The sequence below is a fragment of the Gymnogyps californianus genome, chromosome 8 (genome assembly GCF_018139145.2).
Source record: "Gymnogyps californianus isolate 813 chromosome 8, ASM1813914v2, whole genome shotgun sequence".
NCBI classification, from domain to species: Eukaryota; Metazoa; Chordata; class Aves; order Accipitriformes; family Cathartidae; genus Gymnogyps; species Gymnogyps californianus.
In genome coordinates, this window is record NC_059478.1 from 16,022,682 (window position 1) to 16,039,613 (window position 16,932).

General features: G+C 38.5%; 1 protein-coding gene across 1 annotated transcript in view; it reads left to right on the top strand.

Annotated features, from left to right (window-relative positions):
• DPYD (dihydropyrimidine dehydrogenase) overlaps window positions 1-16,932 on the top strand; it is a 361,479-nt gene that overhangs the window by 282,702 nt on the left and 61,845 nt on the right. Inside the window, exon 21 of the mRNA XM_050901009.1 lies at window positions 8,594-8,736. Coding sequence (XP_050756966.1) covers window positions 8,594-8,736 — 143 coding nt within the window. The remainder of the gene's footprint in view (window positions 1-8,593; window positions 8,737-16,932) is intronic.

Sequence of the window (16,932 nt, forward strand, 5' to 3'; positions counted from 1 at the left end):
TTCTTAGACAAGTGGTTATTAAACAGTACAAGGTATACTTCAGGTTTTGTAAATAATCGGAAAAGTTGTTGTACTGCATTTTTCAGTAATGTTTTTATTTTTAAATACATTGTAGGAGCCTCAGCAGCCTGCTCAACAGCCAGTCATCACTCTTCCAGTGTGTCCTTAGATATACTAAATTGCCTTTGTATGGTTAGAATTATGTATGCGCTAAAGTACAGGAACAGACACGTAGACACACACGCACATCCCACTTTCTGGCATTTCAGGGTCATGTTGACCATGGTAGCTGTTGTTGTTAAGGAGGTTAAAACCAGCTCAAGCAAAGGTAGCGCTACCTCTGAGGCTGACAGAGGCAAGGCTGCTTTTGAACAAATCTGGAAGCTTCTGGGTAAATAGCCACAAACACTTCTACTAGACTTTGAGTTAAACACATCTGTCTGCACCGAAATAAATGGGCAGCGAGACCTACCGTGTGTTGAAGTGAAGCACTCACATCTTTCGGGGGGAAGGATTGCCTGGCAGAATTTGGCAGTAACTCATTTGTCCCTCTGTGATGGCTGCAATGGTCTTGTCTGCTAACTGTGGGCAATATTTCTTAGATGGGCTGTCCCTTGGCTTTTATGCTGGTCTAATTCACATGTCTTTTTCCTCGTGTTATGTTGGGAGCATACCTCAGTTATTAGCACTACTTTTATTATTTTATCATTACTTTTGTATCGTTATTTGTTTTATTTTATTAGCACTACCAGTCTCTCAGTAAAAGGCAAGTTTTGTCCTGGCCCAGTGGAGGAGTGCAGTGCAAAAGGTGCCAGACCTCCTTCAGCAGCACGCTGTGCTCAGCTCCGCAGCACCAAACCAGGTGACTCGGACTCTAAGTCATGATGGGGAGCAATAGTGAAGCAGTCAGGAAAAAGAAAGGACATACCAAGCCAACCAAAGAACATGTAAAGCATGGTGTGAGACAATTTCCAGCTTCAAGTCAAACCAAAGTAGAAGGCATGAATGAAATTAAATAATGAACATCTAATAAATTGCAACAGAAAATGCTTTGCTAGGTTTCATGCAGATACCAGAAGTATCCATTTTTAGTGGATCTGTAGTTTTCAGTGAGAGAATGGCTTTGTTAGAAAATGTTTAACCAGCTCTTGCAGCAATCGCAAAACAATTTCTATCTGTCCTCTTGATTTTTCCTACTGAAGTTCGATATGAGTGAAAATTCCCCCAGGTCTTCCTGGATAAATAATACTTACAGATAAGAAAAATTTACTTTTTCCCTCTCTCTTTCTCTGATTCTAACCTTTTTAATTGAGAGAAGTCTCTGATGACTGCTAAACATTTATTGAATGAGAACTTTGGTAATTTTATGAACTTTCAGCTGAAAGAGCATAAATAATCATTATTCTGAATTAAAAAATGGTAAAAATAAATCCTAAAAAGGACACTGATTTTTCTTTGTGCTTGTGAAAGTTCCGCCATTTTTTTCTATTTGGGTACAATTTTTTTTCGAAGGAAAGATGAAGCAAAATGATTACTACTTTTTTCTAGTCACAGGTTGGACTCAAACCCATAGGTATCTCAAATAGAATCGAATGAGAAGTAAGCTTTCAAATAAAAAGGAAGGGGGAAATAATTATCAGGGAAAATACTAACACACCATCAGTTTATCAAGCCACAAATGTCATAGATAGTCATGATATGCTAACAAAAATGAGTAGAAGGCAGTCAGTCGAAACAGTTTCAAGAGCCAGCGATGGCAGAGTGAGATAGAAATTATTTCAAATCTGCAGAATCATTAACTTTATTCTGAAGTCTTGGGGTAAAGTCCTGACCTCACTGTAGTCGGCAGAACCTTTGCCATTGATTTGGTAGTGTTGGTGCATCACCCTTCACAAATTATCGATAAAATGAAACATTAGGTAGCCATTGCTTTGAAGAGGTAGGCTGTTGCAGAGACATCCCATAAAATGAATATTCCCTCGAATGCTCCATTTGGTAAATGAATAATTAAAAGTTTTCATTGGAAATAGCCAGAGCCTGAGTAAATAGTACATAATTATTAATGATTTTGGCAAATGGCTATCAATGTGTGAGTAGTAATGGACTGAAGGACTGACCAGGCTGTGAAACAGATAGGGAGCAGTGAAAAGAGTCTTCTCTGGATCCTGTGAAGTGTTGGGCTGTGCACCGTTAAAGCTGTGGCAAGGTCCATCTTGAACTTGCTCTTTGGGCACTTCCTGTATTTTTTAGTGTGCTGAATATTGTGTGTCCCATTTGGGGACCTCATAACAGCTGTGGATAGTCTTTCTCTCTAAACATGTCTATTCATTGGGTTTTCTTTTGCATATAAATGCATTCTCTGGCCATTTTGAAGGATGTGCCTGCTACACTGTTTCATTAAACTGCCACGTTATCGGGTAATTGTTTAAACATAATGCCATAGCACTATCAAAAGGAAAGGTGAACTAATGGCATTTGCAAATGTCAGGGATTATCTTAACACTTTTATTATAGTTTATAAAAAGTAGGTTCAGGGCATTCCATGGCAATTATTTCCACAGAAATTGGTTATTTAAATAAATTGCTAATTATCTGGATATGACAGTATTGAAAACCCTGCTAATGAGTTATTTGATAAGTGTAGCTTATGGTGGCCACCTACAGGTGGGAGAGAGAAAGAACGTAAAGAATAATTGCAATCAGAAGGAATGCAATGCAAATGAATTGTGTATAACCTACACATTTCCCTGGACTGTTTGCAAATGCAGATTTTATATATATATATATATATATACACACACAAAAGTACTTTGATCACCAGTACTAAGCAGCATATACGTTATGCAGAAAACGTCTTAACAAAGAATTATGTTTTCTGTGTTTTTTTCCTAATCCCCGAACTTTCTTATCTAGTTACTTCCTGCAGCATTGGATTGATCATCTACAATGCCTGAACTTTCCCAGACTAATTCCCTTATGTCATGCTTTTTCACCCAAGTCTGGTATTTGCTGTCATTGTCTTCTTTTGTCATTAGCTTTATTAATTTTAACAGTCAGGGAGATAACAATGTCAGCTGTCTTCCAAGAATGTATTTACAGAGGGAGGGAGGGTGATGTTGCTTAGATTTTTGGGTTTTATTTTGTTTAGCAGCACAGACTTTATCAGTAATTTATTAATCAAAAATACTGTATCAGCTATTTTTTCTTTGTAATATTTAGGCTCTGTGGTTTAAAAGTGATGTTAAATTTGTAAAGAAGAACTGCAGTGTAATATAATATAATGCAAATTAAAAATTAATTTTACTTTACAATGCACAGAATGGGGAGAATTATGACCCAAATTCATTTTTATTCCATCTAGTAACCATAGATACAAAAATTTGCTTTTAAGTCATCTACTAACCAAAGGTATGGGAGTTTGCTTTCCTTTTAAATGTTTCTTTTGTTGAGAGTTTGACAAAGACCATTCAGACTGTTTCAAGATTCAGGCTCAGTATTATCAGTCTGAGTTGATTCGCCTCGGTTCTGTTGGCTGTTTTTTAATGGACCTGGATCATCTTTACCTAAAGGCCTATTTAGAGCTGCTGCAAATATATGTTAAAGACTTTAAACTACCACACTGGTGCAATGTATTGCAAGTGAGAAGATAGCCCAGTATTCAAGACTTCTGAGACTGGTTTTTTTTCCCCATTGGTGGATCACTGGCATCAAGAAGATCTGAATTGTTTCTGCTAGGGTCTTCCAAAGCTAGTGGGTTGCTTGAAGCTTAATGCCAGGCTTCTCCTTGAAGAAGGCATTAAGTTTGGCTCTCAAGCCTCGATCTAGTGAACGTTTTTGGTGCTTGACAGGATCGAGTCCTCTGGAGACTCCAAGGACTTATGCAGTTGTAATAAAACATGTGTCTTCTGCCATTGGTAAAGGGTTTTTTACTTCCTAAGAAAAAATAAACAATCAAACAAATAAGTAGGTATAATACCTTTGATCAGTTTGTCATCAGTCTGCTATCCTCAGAGGACAAGGGCAGCTCTGCCTACTTGTGCTGATCAGGGAGAGGCATTTGATTGACGTATGTTCTGCTTCTCCTTCATGTTGTATTTTGCCTATTGGATTTCCTTGACTACAGTCCCTGATAGTCAGGAAAAATCTGTCTTTTTATTAAAAAAAAAAAAAAAAAAGGAAAGAAAAAAAAAGAAAACCAAAACTCTTTGGTTTAAGGCAAGAAAAATGTCAGGGACTTTGCATCATATAATTATTTCATTGTTTAAATCTTTATATAATAGCAAGTATTTGTTCCATAATTAATGAGAGACTTGAAAGAGTAGTTTTCAACATAAAGTAGCATGTTATCTCCACCAGGTATTTTTCTGTCTGTCTTTCATTTTCAAATCTCACTCCCCTGCTTGAGGTCTGGATAAATGGACTTTGTTTATTAAATCTCATTATTTTACAGCAAGGTAAATGATAGCCACATCTAACATCTGGTAGCAGCTGTAATGCTACTATCAAGAGAGTACCGTATCAGCAGTTTCCCCAGCTACGGGTGCTTAACTAGTGGAATTAGAGGTCCCAACATGTCAGAGTATGCAGTAGATGCTTATTTTTTAGCATGTGAGCTGTCTTTCAAATGCATGGTGGATTTGGACCTCAGCTTCTTAAATACCATTGGATTTATCAGACAACATTCTGCAAATTCCCACTACTACTTACAGCTCTCTTAAAATTTGGCATTAAATCTCCTTTATTTCAGCCTTTTAAAAACTCCTTCTCCACAAATCTCTATAATGGAATTTATTACCTTCCTGTGGTACTCATATGAAAATGCAAGAAAATAGAGACTCTAGGTCAAATTCAATGCTCTCTTGCTTTTTTTTATTATTTGCCCCTTTTTTTTTTTTAATAGCTTGACATCACTATTGTTTGTATTCTTTTTTTTTTTTCCTTTAATCTGGAAGGTTGTTTCACCATTTCATTAGGCAGTAGGATCTCTATCACAAGTAAATCACATTATATTCCAGACCAGCAGCTTTTATTACAGAAGGGGAAGCTTCTGAACTGTTGATCAAGAAATGTGCAAGAGAATGGCTGCACCTTCTGATGTGCTTGTTCCGTATTCTGTACACTAAAGAAAAAAATGCTGGGATGAATAGTGACACCTCAGTCAACCCTCTGATTGTCATTAGAGCCATTTATTTACTCTCATCAGAAGCACTCCTGAAATGTTTTTAAATTCATTTGGGTGAATTATAGATGAATGGAATACTTTTGCGATTGTACTAATTTATCACTAATTTACTAATCACCAAATGTAAGTAATAACTCATATTATGAATATCAAGTGCAGCTAGTACTAAAAAGTACCTATGTTCCATAATAAATTCTCAGTCTCATTGCCATCTCTGCTAGGCTTCATCAAATCATATGCTTGATTTCTTTGGGCTGAATGAAGGCCTTTCTGATTACATATTGTGCTGAAACCTTAAATAAACTGTCATTTGCTCCTTTTCCTCCACTGACCATTGTACAGAGACAGTCGTTTAAGTGAGAAGGTGGCTAATTTAATCAGACTGAAGAAAGGAACAATTATATTGTGGAAATATTTTCTTGTGGAACTCTTTGCTACAAGATATCATTAAGGTCAAGCATCTATAAGGCTTAAAAACTGATTGAATGCAAACTCTCAGAGTTACATTGGGGTTAAAAGAATATAAACCTTCATGTCTCAAGGCAGATGTCAGGTTTTAACTCATGCAGATTGGGAAGAAATTTCCCTCTAGCCACATGATTTCAGAGTTACCAGCATCTGTATTCTTTCACCTTTCTAAAAAATAACTACCTCATCACAGTGAGATTCTGGAGTAGCTGTGTCAGTGCCTGAAAGCAATATAGCAAGTCTGATGCTTACCTGTAGCCTCAATTTCAAACACTGAATATTTGAAGAATTTCATGAACTAGTGTTTTTCAATGAGATTATTTTCAGTGGTTTTGGCTGTGTAGTGTCTTGGCATGTATGCCCTCCAAAAGGCTTTATCAATAAATCTGTGAGAGCAAACAGCATGGTTCCATTTTTTTTGTCTCAAGGCTTTCTCTAAGACTGGGCCATCAATTCTGTCATAATATTTGCTCTTTGGACACTAGCAGTCATCCTCTTTCAGAGAATCCTTTCAAACGTGTTACAATCGATCTAGCTCAAGTGATGGCAAATAGTCATTAGTGTCCTGTGGAAAGTTCCTGTTCAGCTCCTTTCTGTGATCTGTTCTGGTGTGATCTTAGATTCTTTAAGGCACTTTTGGTAAGATTTCTAATTTTTATGAACCAGGCTCTAGTTTTCACCAAAACACACTGATAGTGCATCTTGGGTTAAGCTGTCCATTTATGCAAATTGAAGTTTATACGCTGAAAACGTTATATCTCTATGTAGTCTCTGTTAAACTAGCAAGAAGTATCTGTGTAAAGCCTGTGAGCCGTCCTGATCCCTAACATGGGCATGGAAGAACATCCAGTGTGTCTTGATGGCAGGTGGAAGAGTCTGTCTGATCAGATAGTGAGTCTTCTGGTTTTTGCTCAGGTGCAGAGATCAACTATTGAAGGAGGAGGAGGTGTTGTATTAAATGTATAATGAGAAGGTATCTATCCTGAGGCAGCAGAAGTTGTCATTGCCCAAGAAGATAATTTTGTGCTGAATCCGGAGCAGGTGTCAATAGAGACTGCTTAGCAGAGCTTTTGGATGTGAATGTCTTTAATATTGATGGGCCAGGGTCTCCTGTGAATTCAATGTTGTCTGTCAGGTTTACAGTGAGGGACAGCGGTATGTTGCAAAAGGCAATGGGAGCTGAAGACAGAGTATTTTTAATGGTTAAGACAAACAAAATTTCAGTTTTCTGTAATGGAAAATTACCTTGAAAAAACAGCTCCTTGACAAAGTGAAAGTACAGCTGTCCTATTTAAAGCAAGACATGACAGGTTTTGTGACCTGAACTTGTGTGGAATCATTCTCCTCGTTGACACTTCCAGCTAGACTGGGGAGGTCTTAGCTGATGCACAAGCAAGGCAGAGGCTCTTTCTAGAGAGCAGAATCCTGAGCTGACGGTAGGTCCTTCGTGGAGACCAGTAGAACTCTGCCTGAGGGGCAGCACTGATGGGGATGCTCGAGGGAGGGTAGGTGCTGGGCTCAGTGAGACAGGGCTGCTTGAAAAAAGCAACTTATCCTTTACTAAAGACTTTCTTAGATTAAAAATCCAGCCAGCAGACTGCAGTACTTCTGTCTCAGGAAGGGTAGAGAAAGAATGGCAACACAGCTTGTTTCGGTTGAAGAAGAAGTTTTGTCTGAAGGAGATGAGGATGTTGGTCAGGCATCTAAGCAGAGGTGTGGCAGTACAGCGGCTACTGTTTCTGCATGGGCTCTTTTCCCACACTTCCTAATTGTGGTTTCTTCTTCCTCTTGCTTTGTTCATTGCATTGGTTTTATTTCTTTCTTCTCTTTTGGTTATTTGCTTTTGCAGAAGGTCAAAGCTTTAAAGGTTATAAAAGTACCCATGGAGGATGTTCAGAAGTATTTCATGTCATGGTATTTCCCCAAGTTACCTAATACAGAACAAAAGAAAAAAAAAAGATACTAGCACTTCCTTGCGTAGGTTGACAGCCAGCCAGTTCCTCTGGGAACGATACAATACTGTATTGTTGTCCAATGATAACATAAAATTATCCTAAAGGTTCTCTAAATTGAGTAGAAATTTTAAGAATATGGGAGTTACCTAGAGAAATCCTAACTAGCCTAAAAAATAAATAACTGAAAGTGTCAGCTGTCTATGCTATCCATCATTTAATGAGTGGCATCTGTATGCATATTTTAAATACTTGCATACCATCAATAGGATGTAGCCAAAGCAGATGCGTTGCAGACACAGTGTACTAAGACTTTAACCATAATTCCTCTAAATGTACCAGGGAGTTGTCTGACTCAACCTCTATATACCATTTGAAAATGCAAGCTCCAGTCTTGGAGATACAACTATAAATGAATATACTTTATTCTTTTGAGCTTCTGACTATCTTGTTAATAGTTAAAGGGGGCTTACTTAAAGGATTATCCGAATCTACAAACATTCAAAAGGGAAACATATTAAATAATATATGAAATGTCAAGTGCAGTGAAATGACGCTTTTAAACAATTTTTAGTCAGACATAAAAAAATGAGATGTTCCCTCTTACTTGGACAACATCTATGTTCAAAAAATCAATCTGATTCTTTATGTAGAAACATAGATCTCTTTGTCTACACTGTACTGTGTGGTAAAGTATTGCTTTCTGTCTCAGATGTTGTTAGTCTTTGTTTTGAGCGTCAGCTAAAATGTTCAAGCCAGCTTTGCAATGTTTATCCAAATGTTTCTGTGATTTTCTTTATTTCAGCCAAATTCATAATACTTTACAAGTATTGATACCACTTGAAACCTACTTGGTGTCAATTTATAAATGAATATAACCTCTGCATCTCAGAATTAGATGTTAGTTCCTGATGTTCCTATCATGAGGGATGTGCAAATTACATCAGGGTGTGTTCTGACATTGCTAACAAAATGTTCTGTTTTTCTGTAGGAAATGCTATTAGGCCCATCGCCCTCCGCGCAGTGTCTGCCATAGCCCGTGCTCTCCCAGGATTTCCCATCTTAGCAACTGGAGGCATTGATTCTGCTGAAAGTGGGCTCCAGTTTCTGCACAGTGGGGCTTCTGTTTTACAGGTACCTTTTCTTTCTTTAAAACATTAAAATTAAAATAACTGTAATTAAAACCATAATGTATCTTCCTTTCAAATATTAGGATAGTGGGGGTTTTATACCATTGACAGGAATTTTCATGTTTTTAGCTTCATGCTTTTAGCTCTTTGCTAAGAGACATTCACTTCAGATAGAGGAGGAGTTGCCAAAAAACGACTTTGGGTGTCACAATACCAATCTGGGAAAAGGCTAGCCATGAGTACGTTATCACTTTTTTTCTCTGACCTATAGGATTTAAACTTTAAACATCTCTCCCTTGTCATACAAACAAGGTTGACACAGAGTTAAGCTTGTGCTATCTCATCTTCCTTTACTCTCGGTTTTTGTCTTCTGCAAAGAGCCTTTTCGAGGGGAGAGGGATTTCAAAGAGCACTACTTTGGTCCCACTGGGAGCCAGTTTAAAGTAACTCTTGTTTATCCAGGCATCTGTGTCCCTTAAGCACGTTTATTGGAACAGGAGGTGCAGAGCTGTACCTCCTGCATATGGTGCTGGCATTGCAGCCCATTGCGTTGGAGTGAGGTGTCGAACTGCATGTAGTAGTTGAGGCTCTTTACATTGCCTGATGGGTTGTTTCGAGGTCCTGGCCAGACTGGCATGGTTAGTTATTCCCTGTTGTGAAAGGAAGCCTTGGTGGCCTGTTATTATGGGCACCAGGAAGTTGGCTGGAAGTCAGCCCCTTACCTGCTCTCCTAGGCATGTCAGGGCACCATTGCAGCATATGTATTAGAATGGCTGATAAGGTGGTTATGTTATATTATTCCATTATATATTGTTACATTCTGGTAGATACTCATCCCCTTTATCTGTAGTTCCCATCATAGACAACAGCAGCTGTGGATCCTGTGGATATTGGCTTTGCATCACTCCATCGGATGACTGGAGTGGTTTCATTCCCACAGTTCACTTTGACATTAAAATTAGATTCAGTGTGACCATCCGTTCTGCACAGCTATGGTGACTGCTGAGGTTAGTCATTTGTTTGCTATGTTTCAGAAAAAAAAAAATAGTCCAACTCAATGGTTTGGTTTGGTTTGGTTGGGTTTTTTAATGCACACCAAAGTTAGCTTCTCTGGGAGCTGAAGTAGAAGGCTACTGCTTTTTTATAGACTTACTATGTTCTTTGAATTTATTAATTCCATTTCCTTTTTTTTTAGTTTGTATTAGAATGCTTCAAACTTCTTTTCCCATGGACAGACAAAAGATCTACCTTTCTTACACAATGGTCTGAGAGCTTCCTCCATATAAATACTAAGTAATGGTACAAATTACAGAGCAGCATTTGTCCACAAAAAAGTAGGATTGGCAAGGGAATGTTTTTAGTGCTATAGATGCATTTCATTTGTTATTGCTAGTAGAGCTGCAGTTCTGATGGCTTTGTCTGTAACAATGTTATGTGATCTGACCTACACAGTGGAATGATGTAACAGATACGTCTGCTGTATCTGTTTCTGGATGACTAAAAATGAAGTTTTTTAATGTCATTTATGCACTTTTCCTTTGTGTAGACTGTGTAGCTGTTTATTTTTTATTATTTCTTTTCTTTTTTGTTGGTTTGCCCCAATGGTAATGGGAAATTCTGAAATATAATTTAATGCAGACATCCCAGTCAGTGCTCAAGAGAAAGAATATTGGATTTACGAAACATTAATTATTTTTGTCTTTTTAGTAATAATCAAGTTCTCTGGAACTGGCTTCCAGAAATGACATGGATCTATACTTGTTTTCTGCCCTTTACAGAACAATTTCTCTTTTCAACAGATTTTTGCCAGAGATGGTGAAAAAGCTCTTTTCTTGTCCTTAGGCTTCACTAGTTTAACTTAAATCATCTCTAGAACTGATTTCAAACTCCTCTGGATCAAACCTATCCTCAGTTTGAGTGGCTTATTTCTGTTTCACTAAAGTAGGGAAGTCATTTAAACTAATCTGAGATAAATGGATTCTAAAGCTGCTGTGTAGGTAAGGGTCTGAACTAGTTCAATTACATTTATTTAAAAATAAGCCTTTAGTAAACTTCATGCAAGATTGTGAGTACAGGCCATAAGTCTTTCCCTCATCTTGGGAAAGGCAAATGGAAGGGAGAGGGAAACGAATAATCTCTGTAGACAATCTTACAAAAAATACGCTTGACTGGGACCAGACTGAAACTTTTGTTTGCTGCTCAGGCAAGATATGTTATGATAGACAGAAGGAGACAGCCTCATCTTCATAGGTCATCTTTGGAACCTAATTAGGATTATGAGAACCGTTGCCGTTGTTTTCCTTCTTAACAAGGTGATACGAATAGCCGGCTAATATACTTTTCCCTGAATCCCTATCTCTCTCTTACATGTCCTTGGTATCAAATGCCCAAGTTGTTCCTTCTTCAATGGTCAAAACCTCTGTTGCTTATCATAACAGCTTTGACAGTTCACTTCTGCTTTCTCAGTACCAAAATACAGAGCAAGTACAGAATTTGGAGATAGCATCAAATAAAGTGATCTACTGAATGATTCAGTATATTAAGATTCACTACATAGCAATACCCCGAGTTAAGTAGGTAGAAGCTGGGACTGTACTGGGGGAATTATATATGCATCCCATAGCCTTATCTTAACTGTCTGCTTTGGACACTGTTGGAGATGGTGCTGAATAGACAGTTGGACTGACACAATACTGCATATTTTGTGATCTTACTTCATGTTTCCAAAACCACAGGACACCTTATGACTGATCCAGAGGCAAAAAACAAGCAGCTTGGGCTTTGGCGGTGCTGGAGTGAGCTCTGTGCTCAGTGTTGTGCCGAATGAGCAGGGGTCTCAAAACCTGGGAGTGGGTACTGCCACTGCTATCACCGCCCTGTTGCACAGAATAGCGTGTGGATGTTTCCTCGTTAGCAGTATTTTAAAAGGGTAGAGAATGTCAGTTCATCGAGCATTAAACGCGGTCTGATACCGCTAAGCAGCACAGGTTGTATTGATCCATCCACAGAGCCCAGCTAGAGAGCCTGGGAGAGCAGCACTTGAGTGGCCATTGGGCTTCCCTTCGTTTTGCCTAGACAAGAGTCCTGTGTCTTCTCTGCCACGAGAGGGTGATGTTCATGGGCTAAGATAATACAAAGGCTTTGTGTGAGTTGATTTAATTGCAATGTGGCATATGTCTTAGAGAAGAGATTTATGAATAATAAATGTACCTCCGTTAAAAGCAAGATTAGGTTTTCCTCTGCAGCTATTTCACCTACAATCAGTTCTCCATTATTTTTTCCAATTGCTTTTATTTTTAAAACGTGGGGATTTATTTTGCATTTACAAAATTTATCATACACAGGATTGCAAGTCAGGAGTCAAGTGGTAAGCCATATTTTGATATATGCTATAACCGCCTCAAGTGGCATTAAGCAGGTATATTAGGGAATGGTTTGGGCAGAGAGTTTCAGTATTCAAAGTGTGTTCTATCCCCTCCTTTAGAAGATGGAGGGCAACATCTTAGTGTTGTTACTGGCAAAAAGTTCATGTGTAAGAAAGTTTTGCAGCAGGTATAGAAAACAAACTTCATCATTGTAGTCAGTAGTAGCTGGGATTAAAATTTTATACAGCAATTTAACAGCATTTTTCCACTTTATGGACTTCAGAAACAGTTGCAAAAAGACCCCACTTGCTTTTTAATTTTTCATTAAAAATGCTGAAACATTTCAATCATTCTTCAGCTGATTCCATAGCACTGTACTGTTTTTGTAACATACCCAAATCCACCAATCTCTTTTCAGTACAGGCATGAAATTAAAAAAAAATAACAACTTTATTTATGGAGATAATCCTGCACTCATTGCATACCAAAAGCTCCAGAAATGCCTAGCTGCATCTTTCTGAGGTACAGTTCATTACTATAGGCTTCCAGTGAGGCTGAAGTGTTTTTTTTTTAATTTAAGTAAGCTTTTTTTTAAAGCCCCAATTTATCAAAATAAGATGTATATTGGACTTTTTTGCATCTTTTGTATCGTGTATGTGATTTACCATGTCACATTGATGGTTTGTTAGATTTTTGCAAGGCTTTGAAAGAGATATACATTTTTCAAAGTCATCTCGCTGTAGGAAATTAAAAATTGGAGACAATTATAGAAAATTCCAGTGGAAAGAGAAAATGCATTATGGAAAAAGCAATAAAAGCGTAAAAATATTAAAGTAAAAATCACTTCACAGTAGCCTGTATGATTCAATTGTAGATCAATATTGTGTAGTTAATGCATTAGCAGTAGAGCATTAATTTGCAATTACCACAGGTGATCTGATCCTCTGTGTTCTGTCCATTGACATAAATGACCTTTTGTTGAAAGAGATTCTGTAGTCATTATTTCTAGCAGATGTAGCAAAAAAAAAGGTAGAACAAAAGAGTACTTTCTGAAGTATACTTGTTTCATGGTAGAGTCTCTTAACATTATATTCTGGTATGGAATACTTTTGTTAATCTTGAATATCGGTCATTAACATGTAACGAATATGGGTTCCTTTTCAGACAAATTTCTTTTCTTACAAAGTATGGAGGTTATACATGTCCCTTCTTGCTCCAGCATGGAAGTCTGTAAGGCTCTCTACATAGCAACGATTTAAAATCCACCCATATAATGCTGCTTCCCAGCAGGGCAGCCTGTAGCTTTGCCCTGAGCCCTGTTTCAGACCCACCTTCACCCATCTCCATCTCCCACTTGCCCTGGACGGGATGTAGTACCTTGCAGTCCTGTTCCTATGGGCACTGTGCTCTTGTCCTCACTGTGTCCTGTTCAGCCCATGCACACCTGCTGCCTCCGGACCTTGCACCATGACCCCCCTCATCTCTCAGGCGAGGGAATAAGGTGGGAATATGCCCCACCTCAGAGGCAGAGCCACTGTGATGCTGGATCTGCCCCATGCCCTTCTCTCCTGACCCACACCAGTTGAGTATGAGACCTCAAGGATCTGAGGAAGAAAAAAACCATTCTGGAAGTATGACAACCCATGATAGGAAAGCAATAGTGATGTTTTTTGCCTCTGCAAGATAATACCTCCCTCCGACACAGAACACAGTTGTTTTTATGAGACTACTTGTGTTTTTTGTAACGTTTTCAAGGAGCATTCTTGTTGGTACCTTTTTGGAGCCAGAGTCTCAAGGGATTCAGGACAGTTTGATTATTATTTTTTCTTCAGCAGGCTTTTTACTGAAGTGTTTAGCTGAGGGATTTTTATAACAGCAGGATGGCCCTTTGTGTGTGAATAAACAAGCTTTTTCATCACAAAATAGTGGGACTTGAACTATGAAAGAGCATTGTTATTGTATTTGTGCAAATGTGAAACCCTGTGAAGAACCCTTCTACATGGTATAAAATGCCCTGGGTATCAGAAAATAAAAGTAAGGCTCTGAAAATATAATCACTGAAATGACAGGGGAAAAAAAATACCATTTCATAAACGTTATGTCATGTCTTAATGTTTAGATGCTACCATTTTCTCCACCCCAATCTCAAAAAAACCCTGCAAAAATCCATGAAGTAAACGTATGCTGTAATCATTTATCATTTTTCCTCATTTTATTTTTTTTATAATTTGCATTAAGGTCCCTGATGCAATTTATCTATGTTTTTTTATGACTACAGAACTGCAAAGTAGAGAGCTGGTTCTCCATGCACTTTGTGTTCTTTTAAGGCCATCTTAGTGTCTGTTCAAGTCAGTGAAGACACTGATACTTGAGTTAAGTGAGGACGAGATGAGGCCAAAAAATTCTATCCAGGAATTATTGTTTATGCCATTTAATGGTGTGGAGAGTGAAAAACTGAAAGAGATTGAAATCATGGGAGTGACAGAGCAGGGCAGTGATGGAGCAGGCCCTATGTCTTACAATTCCAGGTTAAGTTTATACTGATGACACTTGGAAAAAATGTATTTTGTCTTGCAATGAATAGCAGTGATTTTGAATGCAGAGGAACGTGTCAGTCTTTCCTTGTGTCTAATCTCAACTCTGTGCGAGGAGAATGAAGTCGGGTGGGTGGCTGCAGGTCTTAAACAACCACAGGGTGCCATCGGTGTGGCAGAGCAAGGCAGGGCTTCTCCTGCCTGGACTCGCCAAGAGCCCACCCTTCCTCTGCCCCCGGCCCATCCTTACTCCAGCGCATGGGGTCAACAGAGGCTGAAGGCTTTGCTTTGTGCCAGTCGGAGAGTGCTTCACGGGCAGATAAGCCCAAGAACGGGCACGCTGTGGCACCAGCTGGACACCGTGAAGTTTCTGACGCAGGCTGTGGCTCAGGGGGTAGAAGAACAAAACCTTTCTGTACAAAGCTGTCCATGATACAGAGAAGTTAAGATGTTGGAGCTATTCTTCTCTCACCAATTAAATTGATGAGTGAAGAGTAGATTGCTGGACGCAGTGGCAGGCCACCAAAATGATACAAGATGAGATTCAAGGGATGGCTCTTTACATCCACCAACAATTTTAAGGAAAAAAAAATACCACTTAAGGCAAAACCACTTTTCAGATATAAGTCCTTTGATTGAGATAAATGCAGTCTCATGTAGAAATAGCAGTTTTTAGCCCGTATTCCCAAAGAAACTCAATACGTGTTTGTATGTCCTTTTGAGTATCCTCAGTCACATTTGAGCTTTGTGGCCATTTTCACTGAAATTTGCTGCAAGATAGAAAGTATTTTGCTATAACAAGTTTTGAGAAAACAAAAAAGTCAGGCAAAGGAGAGAGCGTACCTGCATTCCTTCACTGTAAGCACGAGCGCGCTATGAGTTCACCTTTATTAGACCTCTGAGAATCCACATGGGACAGCACTGTTAGGACTGTGTCAGCCACAGGAAAGGCTTTAATTGGCAGTCACACCTTATTAGACGTCAGAGAACCCAACCAGGAGACACAGAGCTGCTGGAAGCCGGGTATCATTAGCTCTGCTGCTCGCAGAGCTGCGCGCTTAAAAAAGTCTTCAATGGACGCAGCGCTGAATGGAGTGGCCCTTCTCTGCAGAGCTGAAATTTACAGTATGTGCAGAAACAAAAGAGGGAACAAAGTGCTGTTTGAACATGTCGACATAAAATCAAAAGAAAAACGAATGTGAAAGAGAAGAGTTGGGACAGACACGCTCAAGCGATCACTTCTGATAAACATTTCGTTATTTTCTACTTTTTTCTGAGCTCTGTGCTAATTACAGAAACTCAACCTGTTCTCAACTGTCTTTGCTAATAAAAAAAAGTCATTAGAGGACTGCCACACTTGCTCCATTACAGATGCTTGGGACGCTTGGGATGGAAATTGCTAATTGATAGTGAGAATTTTCTGTGAGGATTCCTTTTAATGGAAATTGGAATTTGTCAAACAAAAACAATCTAGTAATTTTTTTTTATTATAGTTGGGAAAAAATATCAAATTAGAACAGGTTTTCATTATTGATTTTTACTTGTATTATCTTACCACTTTTAATGAAAAGTTGCAATATTCAAATCAGCACATGGTAAAGTTACAGACTAAACTCTAAGCTAATAATGCCTTTTATTTTGTGCAGTTTTGCAGTAGTTTTACATTTTATTTGGAGCTGCTTAGGGGATTTATCTATTAACTTTCCTTTATTTCTGCTCATTTCACCAGCTAGTAAATGAGGTCTGCATAGATAGGATTGTTACTTCATAAATTTGTAAGAATGAATTCAAGCTCATTCCATAACAATTGCTATTTGTCATTCTTATAATGGATTCTCATGCAAAGTAGGTTTAACTATCACTGAATGGTAATAATTATTTAATAACAATTAAGTCTCAATTGAGCATCAGCTCAAATGCTGTCCTATACCAGTCACTCCCAGCCTCTGCAGAGGATTTGTTCTCTGCTCTTATACCTGGGGACACTGAGCCTGCTTCTCTTTCCCCTTCTGCCCAGGTATCTACCCTGCTGCCCTGGGTCTGGTGACATAAGGACCTTATAGGTTGAGGAGATTTGAAGAATAATTGCTTTGTGAACATGCTTTCTCCATCTCTCCCAAGGATCCACAATTTTGCTTGTCTTTCCAAAACCCAGTACTGCTGCACCTATTTTTAATGTGGATTCACACTACTGCTGTGGATTCGTGCTGCTGCTATCTTATATGAACAAGCACAGAGGTGTCCTCCCTGTAGATAAAACCACATAGTGTGAACTGACATCAAGTGAGTTTTGTTTAAAAG